The sequence below is a fragment of the Sceloporus occidentalis genome, unplaced genomic scaffold (genome assembly GCF_023333645.1).
Source record: "Sceloporus occidentalis isolate IW3139 unplaced genomic scaffold, rSceOcc1.0.p SCAF_3, whole genome shotgun sequence".
Lineage (NCBI taxonomy): Eukaryota > Metazoa > Chordata > Lepidosauria > Squamata > Phrynosomatidae > Sceloporus > Sceloporus occidentalis.
The window spans coordinates 62,469,374-62,484,979 of NW_028316983.1; the positions used below are offsets into that span (position 1 = coordinate 62,469,374).

Genomic DNA, 15,606 nt, shown 5'->3' on the forward strand with positions numbered 1-15,606 from the left:
GGCTTAACTCCTTCAGCCTATTTAGCAGCTGAAAACTGGTACCCACTTGCTGTTCTCTATGATCAACATTTGGAGGATATCCCTAAATAATAGAAATGTCCCTATTTTAGTGTTGTTATGTGACTTCAAGTCAGCTCTGACTTAACGCGAGCCTATCCTAGTGTTTTCTTGGCAAAAAAATTGATGAAGATTTGCCTTCCTTTTAAGCTGAGAAAGTGTGACTTGCCCATGGTCACCCAGTGGTTTTCCATGGCTAAGCAAAAAATCAAACCCTTGTTTCTCAAAGATCTAGTCCAACATTCAAACCACTACTATGCTGGCTCCCACTCTAATGCACTGATGTTAATTATTCATTTCAATTCTCACTATCACTTGCTCATTCAGAAAAATACTGGCTTTGTATTCCAATAAAATTTTTAATACCTGTCCCCTCAGTCAGAGAACCTCCAGATGTGCTGGGACCATCCTGGGAATTGTTTGATGGGAGCCACTGTCTAACATGTCTGGCTGTCAGAGGACTAGAGATGCTTGCTCAGCTACTGCTATATTTCTTTCAAAGCTGGCTACATTTCTGGACAACTTCACCAAGTTCTATGTGTGCATGTGTATGTCACAAGTTCTACATTCAATTTTTATTCATCACCACCACATTTTCCAAAAGAAAAAGAATGAAGAGCTCAAATTCAAACTTTTTGCGAGTGTAGCTATCATTCATTCTCCACCCCAGACCCATCCCATTACTTTTAAAAAACACACTTTCCATGATGAACTAGTGTTGTGAGCAATAGAATTGATTTACATGACCTATATTACAGACCAGTTTCAGGAATTCTGAAATGAAATGGCTTGAGCCTAACATAGGGACATACAGTATATTTAACTTTGTTGTTCTTGTGTGCCTTCAAGTTGTTTCTGATTATCATGGAGAGGATTTATTGCCCTTACCTTGCTTTGAGACTGAGAGTGTGTGGCTGGCCCAAGGTCACCAGTGTGTTTCCACAGCTGAGCAGGGATTTGAACTCCGTTCTCCAGAGTCGTAGTCCAACCACTACAATGCACTGGCTCCTATATGTTTAACTAAAAGAGCCTACATAGGCTAAAGGCTCCAGACCCTGTCTGATCTTCAAAGATAAGCACGGTCAGCCCTGGTTAGTACTTGGATGGGAGACTACCAACAAATGCCAAATAATATTTCAAAGGAAGGAACTAGCAACATTACTTCTGGGTATTCCTTGCCTAAGAAAACCCTATGAAATTCATGGGGTTGCCATAAATTGACAGGCGACTTGAAGGTACATGCACACACACTTAACCAAAACAAGATTTTAAAGAAAAAAGTAAAGAATAAAAGATCAAATGCCCAGATGACCACATACATCAGAAGGGTTCTGTTGAAATGTCAATCAGGTTTTTCTCATACTAGAATCTAGTGTAAATGAAGAAGCCATTTTTACCTGCTAATTTTCATCAGCCAAGAAACTAGCCCAAACCCACAGCTTGCTCTCTTCCCTTTCTTTCCCTGAAGGTATCTGTCAAGTCTCTACAGGATGGAATTTTGCTTTGCTGTTTTAGCATAAATTTGGCCAGGGCTTCAGAGGAATTTGAAACCAAAAGGGCTTAATAAATAAATATTATGATAAGAATATGAAAGCAATGCATACATTGGATAATTGGAGGGAGAGAAATCCCTAAGCATTCATTTCTATGCTAAAATCACCAGGCTTTCCTTAAACCAAGTCCTCTTTTTATAAAACCTGCAAAGGAAAAACAAAAAACAAAACAACACTCAAAGTACTCTTTTGTACTTTTTAGTCTCTGTCCCCCCCCCAAAAAAAATCTATTGTTTTAAAACAACACCAACATACTTTGAAAGAGATAACTCAATATCCTTGGAGCTCCCTCCAACTTCCCAGAGAAGACATGAGGAAGTAAAATCTACATGGTGAAAAGGCTTTCATATTGCTTAAGCAAGGAACTTACTAAAAACTTTTCTGCTCACTCCTGTATTTCTAACACATGCTGTTTCTTCCATTTCCTCTTGAATGACAAGTTAGTATTACTGGTATGAGATACGTTGTGCATGTATCTGTATACACATCTGTTGTTCATTTCCCACTTGAAAATAAAAACCCACTGGATGATCTTGGACAAGTCACACTCTCTCAGCCTCAGAGGATGGCAATGGCAAACACCTCTGACAAAGGCTGCAAAGAAAACCTTATGATAGCTTCGCCTTAGCATCACCATAAGTCAAAAATGACTTGGAGGCACACAACAACAACAAATCCGCCTATAAAACACACCTTTCCCCTTATGTTGCATCTCAATCTCAACTGAGATGCATGAATAGGGATCCTGTCCACAAAAGCCTGTGCATCCTCACAGCATTTTTTAAAATAACTATTTCTGGAAGGATTCCATTTAAATCCTATAAGAGATGAAAGAACCAGGATGGGGTGCAGGCTGTACACAGCAATTGTCTTGTTTCTCCAGATGAAGAAGAAAAGAAAACAAACTGTTCCTCACCCTACACATTTCCTTCTCCAATCACTGATCCCTGAAAAGCAGAATTTCCAAGCATTCATATCCAGGAGCAAAATCTGAAGGGACCAGAAGGAGAGTGGTATTTGGCAATTAGATCAAGGACATAGTTGTGTTAGTCTGGCAAATCAGTATGCAAAATGATCTTGTAGCACCATTTGGGATTCAAAGAAAGGATCTGGTAGCCTGAGCTTTAGTAGACTCATCTGACGAAGGAGGCTCAAGTCTACCAAAGCTCAGGATACCAACTTCTTTTCAAAGGTGCTACAAGATCCCTTTGCATACTGATAGCACTTTGATCACAAAAAAAGGGTTAAAGGCTAGAGGAATGATCTGGTAGCTCTGTCTCCAGACTCTCCGCTCCACTCCACCCCATGGATCTGAGGAAGGAGGTTCAAGTCTACCAAAGATCAGGCTACCAGCTTCTTTTCAAAGGTGCATACAAGATCCCTTGGCATACCATTTGCACATTGATCAGATATTTGGCCGGTCCCTGAGAATCTCACAGCCTGTCTAAAGGGTTAAAGGCTAGAGGAATGGTCTTCTAGGTTTGTCCTTGGGATTTCCACTGCACCAAATGCATCTGAGAAAGTAGGCTCAAGTTTACCAAAGCTCAGGCTACCAGCTTCTTTTCAAAGGCGCTACAAGATCCCTTTGCATACCGATATAGCACTATGATCGGTTATTTTGCCCGTGCCTGGGGATCTCACAGCCTGTCCAAGGGGCTAAAGACTAGAGGCATGGTCTTGTAGGGTCTGGCTCTGGACTCTCCACTCCAGCCCATCGTTCTGAGGAGGGAGGCTCAAGTCTCCCAAAGCTCAGGCTACCAACTTCCTTTCAAAGGTGCGATAAGATGCTTTTGCATAATGACAGCACTTTGATCAGCTATTTTGGCGGTGCCAGCAAAAGAAAGGTGAAAGGCTAGCTAGAGGAATGGTCTGGTAGGTCTGTCTCCGGACACCCCATGGATCTGAGGAAGGAGGCTCAAGTCTACCAAAGGGTAGGTTACCACCACCTTCTTTTCAAAGGTGCTCCAAGATCCCTTTGCATACCGATAGCATTTCGATCACATATTTTGCTGGTGCCTGCAAAACAAGGAGTTAAAGGCTAGAGAGGAATGGTCTGGTAGGTCTGTCTCCGGACCCTCCATTCCCCTTCATGGATCTGAGAAAGTGGGCTCAAGTCAACCAAAACTCAGGCTACCCCCAACTTCTTTTCAATGGTGCATCCAAGATCCCCTTGCATAGTGATATAGCACTACGATCCCTCCTTTGGCCGGTGCCTGGGCATCCCTCAGCCTGTCCCAAAGGCTATAGGCTGGAGCAATGGTCTCCCTCTCTCTCCAGAGGAGAGCCCTGCTGCTTACCTTGGCTGGCCTTGGCCCGGGTGTTCCCGGAGCAGAGGAGGAAAGCCAGGAGGCACCATCCCACCGTCTCCCAAGTCCCCATGGCTGGCTTTTCCAAAAGATTGCAGGCAAAGACAAGAAAAAAGCCCTCCTTGTTGCTTTTGCCTTTCTTCTTCTCGTGTTCCTCCCTGGCAGTCTGGGAAAGCCCTCCTGGCCAGAGAGCAATGGGGTCCCCAGGATTCAGGTGGATTGGTTGATTTTAAAAAAATTAAGGACAACTCAAGAGAGGAGAAAAGGGGAAAGCCTCTGGTCGGTCTTTGAAATGGACTTGATCGTCCTCCCTCCCTAAAAAGAAGGAGGAGGAGGAGAAAGGCTGCAGTTGTTGCAGAGGGGCAGTCAACTGAGTCCTCCTTCTTCTTGTTCCTCTGCAAGAGGGAAGGGAGCCTGGGTTGGTCTAGGGCTGGGGACCTGAGAAAGGTCCCTCCAAGCAACGCCCTTTTCCCTTTCTTTTTCCCTCTCCCTCTCTCTTTCTTCCTCCGCCTGCCCCCTCTTCCCTCCTCCTCTCCATCGCCAGCCCCTTTGCCCCCAGCAGCAGCAGCAGCAGCAGCAGCCTCTGCCTTCTCTCTCTCCCTCTTCTTCTGCCTGGAGGAATTTACAGTCTGGCTCTTCTGCTGGGGGGGGGGGGAGCCCGGGCAGTTGCCATGGAGACGGCGTGCCCCGGGAGCCAGGAGGTCAGCCCCCACCCAGACCCTGGCCCTCCAGCCCTCCCTGCGAGTCCCACTCTGCAAAGGCAGACACACACAGACCCCAAGGCAGAGAGGAGTGGGCTCAGGGGAAAGGAGAGAGAAGGAATGAATCAATGAAAGAAAGAAAGAATTAGGAAGAAGAGGGGGGGGGGGGAGTAAACGAACCAGCTTGCAAATTATCGTTCATGATTTATTTTCTTACTATATGCCACCTTTCCCCAAGAAAGGAACTCGAGGCGGCGCACAACATTGAAACAGATTTAAAAAACATAACAAAAACAATGACATGCATCATGCAGAATCACAATCATATCAATCATGTACAACAGGCAACATAATAATAATAATAATAAGGAATGTACAAAATAATAATAATAATAATAATAATAATGTGTAACATGGAAGATAATAATAATAGGTGAGATACAAAATAATAATACGCAACATGTGACATGATCATATATGCAACATGCAAGAATATATGCTACATGCAACATAATAGTAAGTCTGAGGACAGGGAACTGTCTAATTAAAATAATAATTGTAAGCTGCTCTGAGAGCCTTTAGGGTTGAAGGGTGGGGTATAAATATCGTAAATAAATAAATAATAACAGTAATAATAATGTGCAACATGCAAAATAATAATACACAAAATGCAAAATAATACTATGCAACATGCATAATGGTAATAATAATATGCAACACAAAATAATGTATGCAACATGGTAATAATAATAATGTGCAACATGCATGATAATAATGACAATTATATGTAACATGCAATCTTATTACTAGTATTATTATTATTATGTTGCATGTTGCATTGCAAGCTGGTTCATTTACTTCCCATCCCTCCCTCTCCACCTTCTCTCTTAATTCTCCTTTTTCTTTCTTTCTTTTTCCTGAGCACAATCCCCTTTTTCTATATTATTATCATCATATTTTCTTCTGTCCCACCTTTCTCCCAACATAGGGGAGTTTATCAGACAAGGGAAACTGGAAGTATAGTCCAATGGCAATCCCAGCGCAATCATGGGGTTTCATGTTATTGCGTGATAGACTACCACACACAATTCTGGGCAATGGCATGCTATTTTCGGGCAATGGGAAGCCAGTTTGAACGCAATTCAAATTCACGTAAATTCACTAGTGAATTCTGGCCCCACTTTCTTTTCATTCGAAATTGAGAGAAATTTCTCCCGTGTGATAAAGGTCATTTTGAGTTGCTGCTCAAAATGACCTGCAACACTTCTCCCCTCCACACACACACACACGCACACCCCTTTCTCCCCCTCTTTTGAAAACTTAGGGTGAAGTTGGGGGCTCAGTGCAGACTCCAGATGAAAGTGCTTTCTCCTCTCCCTTTCAGCCCAGAGGGATGGAGTGGGGGCAGGAATAGAAAGCATGGGGGAGAGAAGGAACTCTTTCTTTCTTTCTTTCTTTCTTTCTTTCTTTCTTTCTTTTTTCAAATTCTTTTCTCAAGGCCTTTGTCATGACAAGTCTCCCCTCTACACACACACACACACACACACACACTGGACACAATGCTCCAGGGATTTCTGGAAGCCAGATCCTTTGGGGTTCTGGCTCAACAGTAATTGAGTCCTTCCCCGATCAAGGCGAATGGTTTTATTTGGTTTTTGAAGACCAATCTTTGTTGCCTGATAACATCATCATATATATTGGGGATCCTCTTTCCAAACAGAGGTTTGTGAGTGTCCTGGCTGGAACATGTTTTTCACTCATTGGTAGGCTTCCAAATCTGTTGCTGTTGTTGTTTAGCTGCCCTTGAGTCAAATCCGATTCATGGAGACCTTGGGGATGAGACATCTCCAAGAATCCCTATCCTCCATTGCCTTGCCCAGATCCTGCAAGCCCTTGCCCATAACTCCCTTGATCCAGTCTATCCATCTGGTTTGTGGTCTTCCTCTCTTTCTCCTACCCTCTACCTTTCCTAGCATTATTGTCTTTTCTAGTGATCTGTGCCTTCTCATTATGTGGCCAGAGTATAATAGTCTCAACTTGATCATCTTAAGCTTCCAAGGATAGCCCTGGTCTGAACCGTTCAAGAACCCATTTGTTTGTTTTCTTGGCTGCCCACAGTATCCTCTGTACTCTTCTCCAGCACCAAATTTTGAATGAGTTGATTTTCTTTCTGTCTATACAGAGGAAAAAATACTTCTAAGCATGTGCAGAATGCTTAGCTCAGCACTCATGGATGGCTGAAGGTACAATACTCTCATATGTCTAAAATTACAAGAATAGCTGAAGGTACACTACCCTCACATGTCTAGAAGTACAAGAAAGGGGTGTTTCAGGTGGCTCTTAAGAAACATTTGGTCAGGATGCTACATCTTGGCAGGCTTCAGTTCTGCGTCTGGCATAAAAGAATCTCTGCTAATCCTGCTCCCCCCCCCCCAACTTGGCTCTATAATGAGCCTATGAAGATTTTCACACGGCATTGTTATATTGTTCCTTTATCGTCCCAAAGTGTAGTGGAATCGTCTTAACAGACAGACGATTCCAAAAGATTTTCACATGAGGCTGTTAGTGTTCTTAAAACGTTGATATATCAGAATTCAGCAATAAACAATTACAAAACAATTTCAAAACAGTTACATTCACACACTGGACACAGCAACAATTTAAGCATGATTTAGCAATGATTTAAGAACACTCACAGCCTCATGTGAAAATCTTTTGGAATTGTCTATCTGTTAAGACGATTCCACTACACTTTGGGACGATAAAGGAACAATATAATGATGTCGTGTGAAAATCTTCTATGTCTTTTATCTTCTAGGGAGCTAGCATGGCATAGTGGCTTGTGCAGTTGCACTATGACTCTGAAGACCAGGGTTCAGATTCTAGCTCAGCCATGGAAACCCACTGGGTGACCTAGGGCAAGTCATATGCTCTCAGCCTCAGGGGAAGGCAATGACAAAACCTCCTCAGAACAAATCTTGCCAAGAAAACCCCATGGGTCGCCATAAGTCATAAACGACAAAGACACATATGCACACACATCTTCTGTCAGAATAGAAGCAGAGAAGGTTCTGTCTCTTTGAGTTTCAGTAAAATGTCACTCAGCCCTATGGGTTGTCAATGTTTTGTTTTCAAAGACGTAGCTGTGTTAGTCTGAAATATCAGTATGTAAAACAATCTTGCAGCACCTTTGAGACTAACTGAAAGAAAGAAGCTGGTAGCATGAGCTTTCATAGACATGAACCTACGTCCTCAGATGCATGCATCTGAGGAAGTAAGCTCAAGTCTATGAAAGCTCATGCTACCAATGTTTTGTTTTAGGAAACCCAAAAAAAGTTTTTTGTGGGTTTTTTTTTTTTTTTTTTGGCTATGTGGCCATGTTCTAGAAGAGTTTCTTCCTGATGTTTTGCCAGCATCAGAAGATGCCAGCCACAGATGCTGGCAAAATGTCAGGAAGAAACTTCTAGAACATGGCCATATAGCCCAAAAAACCCACAAAAAACTATGGATGCCAGCCATGAAAGCCTTCGACTTCACAAACCCAAACAAGTCTGGAGAGTCGATCCTTTTGCTTTAGGTTTTGAGATGTTGTCATCATCCATACTAATGAGTGCAGGATAATTAAAGTTTCCCAAGGCTTCCACCTTTGTAAAGGAAACAAAAATATTTAAATATAAAAAATGCCAAAGCCAAGCCTGTTAGAGTCTTGCTTTAAATCAACAGAGTAGCAGAAATGTGCTCTTGTCTAACTATGCTTCCCTAAGAACTGAGACTGACTCCAAAAACAACACAAGTAGCTTGTCGTTCAAAACAAGCGTTTACTAATGGCTTTAATCTATATTTACATAAAAAGCTATATCCTAATCTAGCTCATGAATAGTTCAGGCAAAAAGAAATCTTTATCTCACTATATTTTCAAAGAAAGTTGAGAGAGGAGGAAGATGGAAAACATGCAGTTCAGTTAAAAATCTTGAGAGAGAATGTCTGTTAGTCCCAAAGAGAGAGTGACCTAAAAAAATCACATGGTTAGTTTGAAAGTGGGGGGTTACATGCAGGAAATCTCTATCTAAGGAGGGGGAAAGAAAATGCAAAAATCTTCCAACAATGAGAAGTCACTCTCCTGGCCTTCTTCACGCATGTTGCTAGAACTCCCTTTGAGCTGTTCTGTTGCAGTTTCTGAGTAAGTGTTGCTCAGGGATAACAGAAAGTTGCTCAGGGATAACAGAAAGTAGTAAAGAGTTGTTGATATATATTTTGTGTTAGCAGAAATAACTAAATACACACACACACACCGTCCTTTTTTTGTTCATGTGCAATGCACTAAATCAGAGTTGTCATACAAAAAGCTCAGAGACCATATCGTGCCCTTTAGGCATCCTACACAGAACCTGATTCCCACAAGTGATTGAACTGTGTCAGGGCTAAGAGAGCAATATACCCAAAAGGCAAATATGCTGACTCTGGGAAGAGAAGGGGGGGTGTTTACATCCTCATTTCTGTACTAAGAATTTTAGGTGTGGGAAAGATGGTTCCTGTAATTCCCAAGATACAACAAAGGCTGTGTAAGTATGCATATATAAACCTGTTTTTAAAATATGTGCTAACAAGTAATTGGACAATTGTATTTAAGAACTGCATACAGAGGGGAAAGAGAAATCTAACTTTTAAAATGTTTTATTCAATTGGTGGTTTAGTGCTGGAATCAAAGAGACCCAACATTTGGTTCTCTAACACATTTGAATATGACACCTTTGCTATGATAAATTCAGTAGACATATAGTACCTGTGTTAAATGAAATTGAGAGACTTCACAAAGAATTAGGTCAGATGTGTTATGCACAGGACTATATAGGAGATTACCAACAGAATGATCCTGGTCTCCTATCAGGACCAGCCATATTGTCAGGCAAAGTGAGGTGGCTTCATCAGGCCAAGTGTGTTCTGAAAGGTCAGTAAACATATTACCACATTTTTACTCCCCAAGAGACAAATGTATGGAATTGTCTGCCCCTGGTTTCAAAATAACTTGGCCAAGCCATTTTAAGGGAGGGAAGGAAGGAAGGAAGGAAGGAAGGAAGGAAGGAAGGAAGGAAGGAAGGAAGGAGGGGTCCCATTGCTGTATCATCTCAGGCAACAAAAGAACTTGGGCCTACTCTGTACAGTGTTTTCAGATCACACTGTTTAACAGGTAAACAACATATTACAGAAACCATACTTAGCAATTTTCCTCAGGGTACATCCATTGTCAGCTTTTGACATCCTACCATGCAACCAAGAATGTAGGAAAGCACAGAGAAAAATACAGTATGTACATTTTCCACTTAGGTGCTACATAAAGCCTAACTCTCAGTGACATAATAAATCTGGGCTGTATAATGTGAGCCAGCTGAAGAAAGATCACAGGATGGAATGCTCCTCTAAACAAAACAAAACATCTGCATGTAGAAAATTAATGTGTCAGGGAAAGGAGAAGGGCTGAAATCCTGTTAGTGTTTTGCACATTGATATTTCCTCCTATAGATGTTGTTGGCCATTTTTGTCCAGTGCAGAACATCTGCACTGAGTTCCAGGTTGTGGAAGTGGAGTTACACCTGTGGTGCCATTACGCATGCACTGTGCATGGATTTGCATGTGCATTTCATTGCACACTGGTCTCTATAGTGGAAGAAAGTTGGGCTATAAGTCAAATAAATATTTTGCCCTCTTGGCTCAGTGGCACAAAACTGCTGTTCATCACGAGGGTTGATAGCATAATCAACGCATAACACATCTAACCTTGACATCTAGTGTCCCCTGACATCTAGTTCAGTGGTGGCGAACCTATGGCACGTGTGCCAGAGGTGGCACTCAGAGCCCTCTCTGTGAGCATGTGTGCTGTCACCCCGGCACAGAGTTTGCCAGAGTTTTGTTCCTGGAAAGTCAGAGGGACTTGGCACTTCATGATAAATAAGTGGGTTTGGGGTTGCAGTTTGGGCACTCGGTCTCTAAAAGGTTCACCATCACTGATTCTAGTTTGTTTGTCAAAGGTTTTTGCTTTTTCATGGGGAGCCCTCCACCTGCAGTGTGAAGTGACTCACTGCCCCAGGGAGAACAAGGTGTCCATCCATTGTGCAGCTTTCACAACTTGCACTGATTCCTGTACAACATATGACCCAACAAAGAGTGAGACTGGATGCTAAAGCTCCATATAACAGTGGGGACAAATGTGCAAAAACAGGAATTGTTCCTATAAATTAGAGCAATGTCAATGCCTATTTTTAAACAGCTTTCTTTGGATTACACTTTGTATTCAGTTCTCACCCAACCCACAACCTCCACAAAGGCCTCAAATTGCATTAAAAGTCCCCATTAGTGGGCAGACACTTGTAAACTGAGTGTAATGGCCACTAATGAAAGCACTGTTTTCGCATGCTTGTTCACCAGGAGATGCTTCAGCAGCTGCAGTTTCTCCAGGAGAGTCAATAGGAAAAGTTCCATCCCAGTAACTTGCTTCTTTTAAAATTCTTCTTCCAGTTTTCAGAAAGAGTGCCTCCCTCCCCCCACCATCAAGCATCACAGTACTTTAGATAATCAATTTGTCTTTCAAAGCAGATGGAAGAATATCAATAATACAGATTTTGTTGTCATTCAGCCATCTTCACATTAAAACACAGAAATAGCAAACTGAAGATACATGCTGATCGCCTTAATACTAGGAAACGGTCTTTAGCTCCAGAAACCAACTTCAGGTCTTTAAAATGAATAAGAAGCCAATACAAATGTATAATAGTGATAAGACTATGATCGGATGGGGAGGGAAACAGCAACTAGAAGAAAGAATAATACAGTGTTTGAAAGTCATATGCGCTAATGGTAAAGATTAGGCAGAGCAAGGCAATTCCTTCAGGTGGTACATTCTGGGGGTCAACTGCAGCAGCCCCCCAGCTGTACAACCTGTGCCATTATTGGTGCCTATTCTGTTACCTTATACTAGTGTGCTGTACTCAGATGGAGTAGAAGATGCTAACACATTGCCAGTGTTGAAATAAGATGCAACTGCAGTCCGAGTCAACTTCAATACAGGAAAGATGGACTAACTTTTTATTATTTGCACCTGGCAACAACATATCTGAGACCACCAGCGGAAGTTATGTTTTGAGATCTTCTGTTCAGGATGAGTCAAACTGCAAAAGTCAGTGAGCTAAAAGCCAGCTGTTAGTTCCAACTAGAATGGACCCATTGAATCAATAGAACTTATGAGTGTCAATTTATTGAGCACCCAATGATTCAGGCTCCCTAGTTAGTTGGAACTAACAATTGGCTTTAGCCCAGGGTTAAATCCATGTTTTGCCTTTGACCTTGTTGGATCACATTAAATTGCAGATGCCTTCTGGTGCCAGTATTTGGGCATGCAGAGACAAAGGATTCATGTATGTAAATCAAAGCCAGGCTAAGAATTAAATATTTGTGTACATGGGCAACATGGCCCCAGAGGACAAGGCTAATTTTTTAAAACAACAATATTTCCATCTAACATTAGCAGAGCAATAGCTTATCCTAACAACAGTAGCTGGATACAACAAAACCTAAAATCCACGAAAACAGTGACACCTTTATTGGCCTACTGTAATGCACAAAATACATCATGTTGGAGGAAAACATGTTGGAGTGTGTGGAGAGAAACTTCTTCCTGGTATAATAGAAAGGCATTAGTTGTTTGCCATTGTGTGGGAAGAAGTGTTTTCTAAACACAGGTAATACATAAAGGAATTCTGTTGCACCTATAAGACTGAGGGGGGAAAATTCTTAGCATAAGCTTTTGTGGATTTCAGTCCACTTTGTCAAATGCAAATGAAGTGGACTAAAAGCCACAAAGGCTTATGCTAGGAATTTATTTTTTTCAGCTTCCAAGGTGCAACAGGATTCCTTTATAACCTTTTATGCTGACACAGACTGATATGACTATGTCTTTGAATAATACTACAGGAGATACATCTTCTGCTACTGGCTTATGACTAGATAGGACTCTTATGTTCTAGGCTGGGTCCATTAGTCATAGCTAAAATCTTCTTTTTCACCAATGGTATGTACCAATCTTATCATGTGAGTCTACTAGAAAATCCAGGAATAATTCAAGTCCCACAATACAAAAAAAGTTCATCAAATGGACAATGGCAGAGTGATATGGACTGGATAGTTCTTTTTTCGGGGGGCTGGGGGGGAGGGATTCTCCTTTTAAGAGAAAATGACTCTGTGTATTATATGCATGCAGCCATATTCCACAAAGCAAATATGGGCAAAGTGCAGGCGAAATGATTTGGAGGGTACCATTTCCCCCAGCAACCTCTTCCTTGCATATGTCTGAAGTGCTGAAGTAAAAGCACAAGGCCTCTGCTGAATAGTGTCCACACTACTACTTGAAAATGATTCCCACTACTGATCTCTGAGTAGTATAGAATTCTACTATGCATGGATTTTGATATGAACCAGTGGGAGTCTTTCTTCATACTTATTTGTTTGTTTTTGTTTTTGTTTTATTTATATACCGCTATTCCAAAGATCATAGTGGTGAACAGCAAGTAAGCTAATTAGCAAGTAAGCTAATTTGCCCCCAACAGTCTGGGTACTCATTTTAGCGACCTCGGAAGGATGCAAGCCTGAGTCGAGCTTGGGCCCTTTTGCTGGTCTTGAACTCGCAACCTTGTGGTTTCGAGTGAATGGCTGCAGTACAGGCATTTAACCACTTCCAAAGATGATGAAAGGAATAGTTACCCAAGCATCTTGGTCTTAAGACAAGTAGAGCTTTAAGTGAAAGTACCATACTTTTAATTTCGCTTAAAATGGAGTGAGCATCAATGTAGCTTTTTAAGCACAGTTGAGATTTGTTTCCAGTGACTGTGAATACCCTAGCAGCTGCATCTTAGACTAGCTGCAGTTTCCAAGCAGTCTTCAAAGAAAGCCCCATGCATAGCACATTATAGGACTCTAATTAGAAGGATACTAGAGTTTAGGTAATAGCATCTAAGCTAGATCTAGTCAAGAGGGGCTACAGGTCATGCACCACTCTCAGCAGGTGAAATAGTGGCCCACCATTGGCAGCTTGTGGCTGACACATCAGTGGAACACTGGAGCTGCTCTGAGCTTAATCCAGACTTTAAAGAAGATATAGAAGATGCTAAACCTATTTTGGGAATCAGGTTCAGCACTTTGGATAACTCCGTTAACATTCAAACTAAAACTTGGAATGGATCCATCAACCTCAGATATGGCCACTTGGCCTTCCAGTGACATAGCTGTATCTATAAACAAGTCAGGCTATAGATTTGCTCCTCTGAGAAAATGATACCCTGTCTAAAGAACAGAATAAACAAGATCTTCCTGAACTAGCAAACCACCCAGCAACAGTTCTGTCATCTTGACAGGACAGAGCCTCTATTGATTGGCCCTCATTCATTTCCAGATCTAAGCACTGACCTACTCTTTCCACTGCTTCACTTGAATCACATGTAAAGGAGAGATAGACCTAAGTGTCATCAGCACATTGAGGATACCCACATCCAAATCTTCTCAGTGATCTCATGCAGCATTTTGTGAGAATGTTTTTAAAAAGCTTTTTCTTTTAAACAATTTAGAGTCCTCGTGGAAACAAATATAGAAAGAAAGAGATGTAAAAGGTCAAATATGTATTGATTGCCCCATATTGTAATATTTTTAGCATCATCATAATTTCAAAACTATTACAAATGGCAAACTAAAATAAAATGACTAGTGCCAACAAGGATGTTCATGATCACAGCCTGAAAGTAACAAGTATCATGGCTAACTAAAACTAGTTACCCTTTTGAGGTGTAATGTCATTGAAATAATGTAATGTTTCAAAGTAGCATAATGTGTAAGTGTTAAGTTACTTTGTGTATGTAATGGCTGGCATCCTGTTATTGGCATTTGCTAACATAATCCCCAGTCATACCAATGTATGGAAGCTGCAGGACGTATGTGATATCACCCTCAACCAGGGTACACAACAACAGCCAAGGATTACATGCCAAAGCTGTAATAAGTAACAGGAACAAATTATTTATAAAAAGTAATTTTGGAGATGTCATTCATGATTGCAAAGAATATTTAATCCATGTCTCACCAAACCAATTTTCAGTTATGGAAGCGATTTTTTTTAATGGCTTTGTTTTGTTTAAGTTGGAAACCTCAATTACAACATGTTTTTACAGCAACTCTGTCCATACGACTTTTTTCCCCCTTGGTTTCATGCCATGTTTCTGCTCGTTGATCAGGTTCCAGTTTAAGGAGGTTTCTTCTGTCTGTTGATTGTTATTAGGAAACATATCCTGGAACCACACATTTATTTGGCTTGCTTCTTGATAAACGTGTTTGCCACTGTTATGTATCAGATTTCATTCTCTTTCAGACATGTTTCCAGGAGCATAACAGATGCAACTTCATGTACATAGGGCATGTGCAACTAATGTGACCAAAACCGTGAGGCTGGCCATGTCATAAAGCTATGAAAGAGAGCACCAGTCAGTTGTGGCAGTGGCAGACAATGAGCCTTTCCTGAGCATTTGTATTATACAAAAGCAATGAAGTCTGGACTTCACTGTGGCACCTCAACTTGTACATGTGTCCACACTGCCAAATGTACATTTAAATCTGGATTGCACAACCTTTTCAGCCCTGCCCACATTTCACATGTGGGGCTGTGGTGAATTTACATTTCTTTCTGCTCAGAGTCAAACTGGACTTAAAGGAAATATGTATTCCTTGCAACTAATTGGTGACTACATGGGAATTCCTCAGAGGTATGTGCCTCATCAGTCAGACTTGCAAACTAAGCTCATGTTTTCCCTCCAATGACCAGTCACAAATCAAAGCATGCTAAATGCAAGATATGTACATGATGAAAACAATGTATTATGACACATCTTTCGACACTTGAGCAGCCATGTTACCAAAAGTAAAAGTGTCACACAGCTTGACATTAAATCCAGGAAC

At 41.4% G+C, this 15,606-nt stretch overlaps 1 protein-coding gene across 3 annotated transcripts in view; it reads right to left on the minus strand.

Moving 5' to 3' along the window:
- The window catches only part of SCUBE3 (signal peptide, CUB domain and EGF like domain containing 3), a 178,637-nt gene extending 174,389 nt beyond the window's left edge, over window positions 1-4,248 (minus strand). For all 3 annotated transcript variants that reach the window (XM_089514675.1, XM_089514674.1, XM_089514676.1), the window contains exon 1: window positions 3,908-4,248. In XM_089514675.1, the coding sequence (XP_089370801.1) occupies window positions 3,908-3,989 (82 nt within the window). In that variant the 5' untranslated portion in view covers window positions 3,990-4,248. The remainder of the gene's footprint in view (window positions 1-3,907) is intronic.
- Between the last annotated feature and the right edge of the window lie 11,358 nt (window positions 4,249-15,606).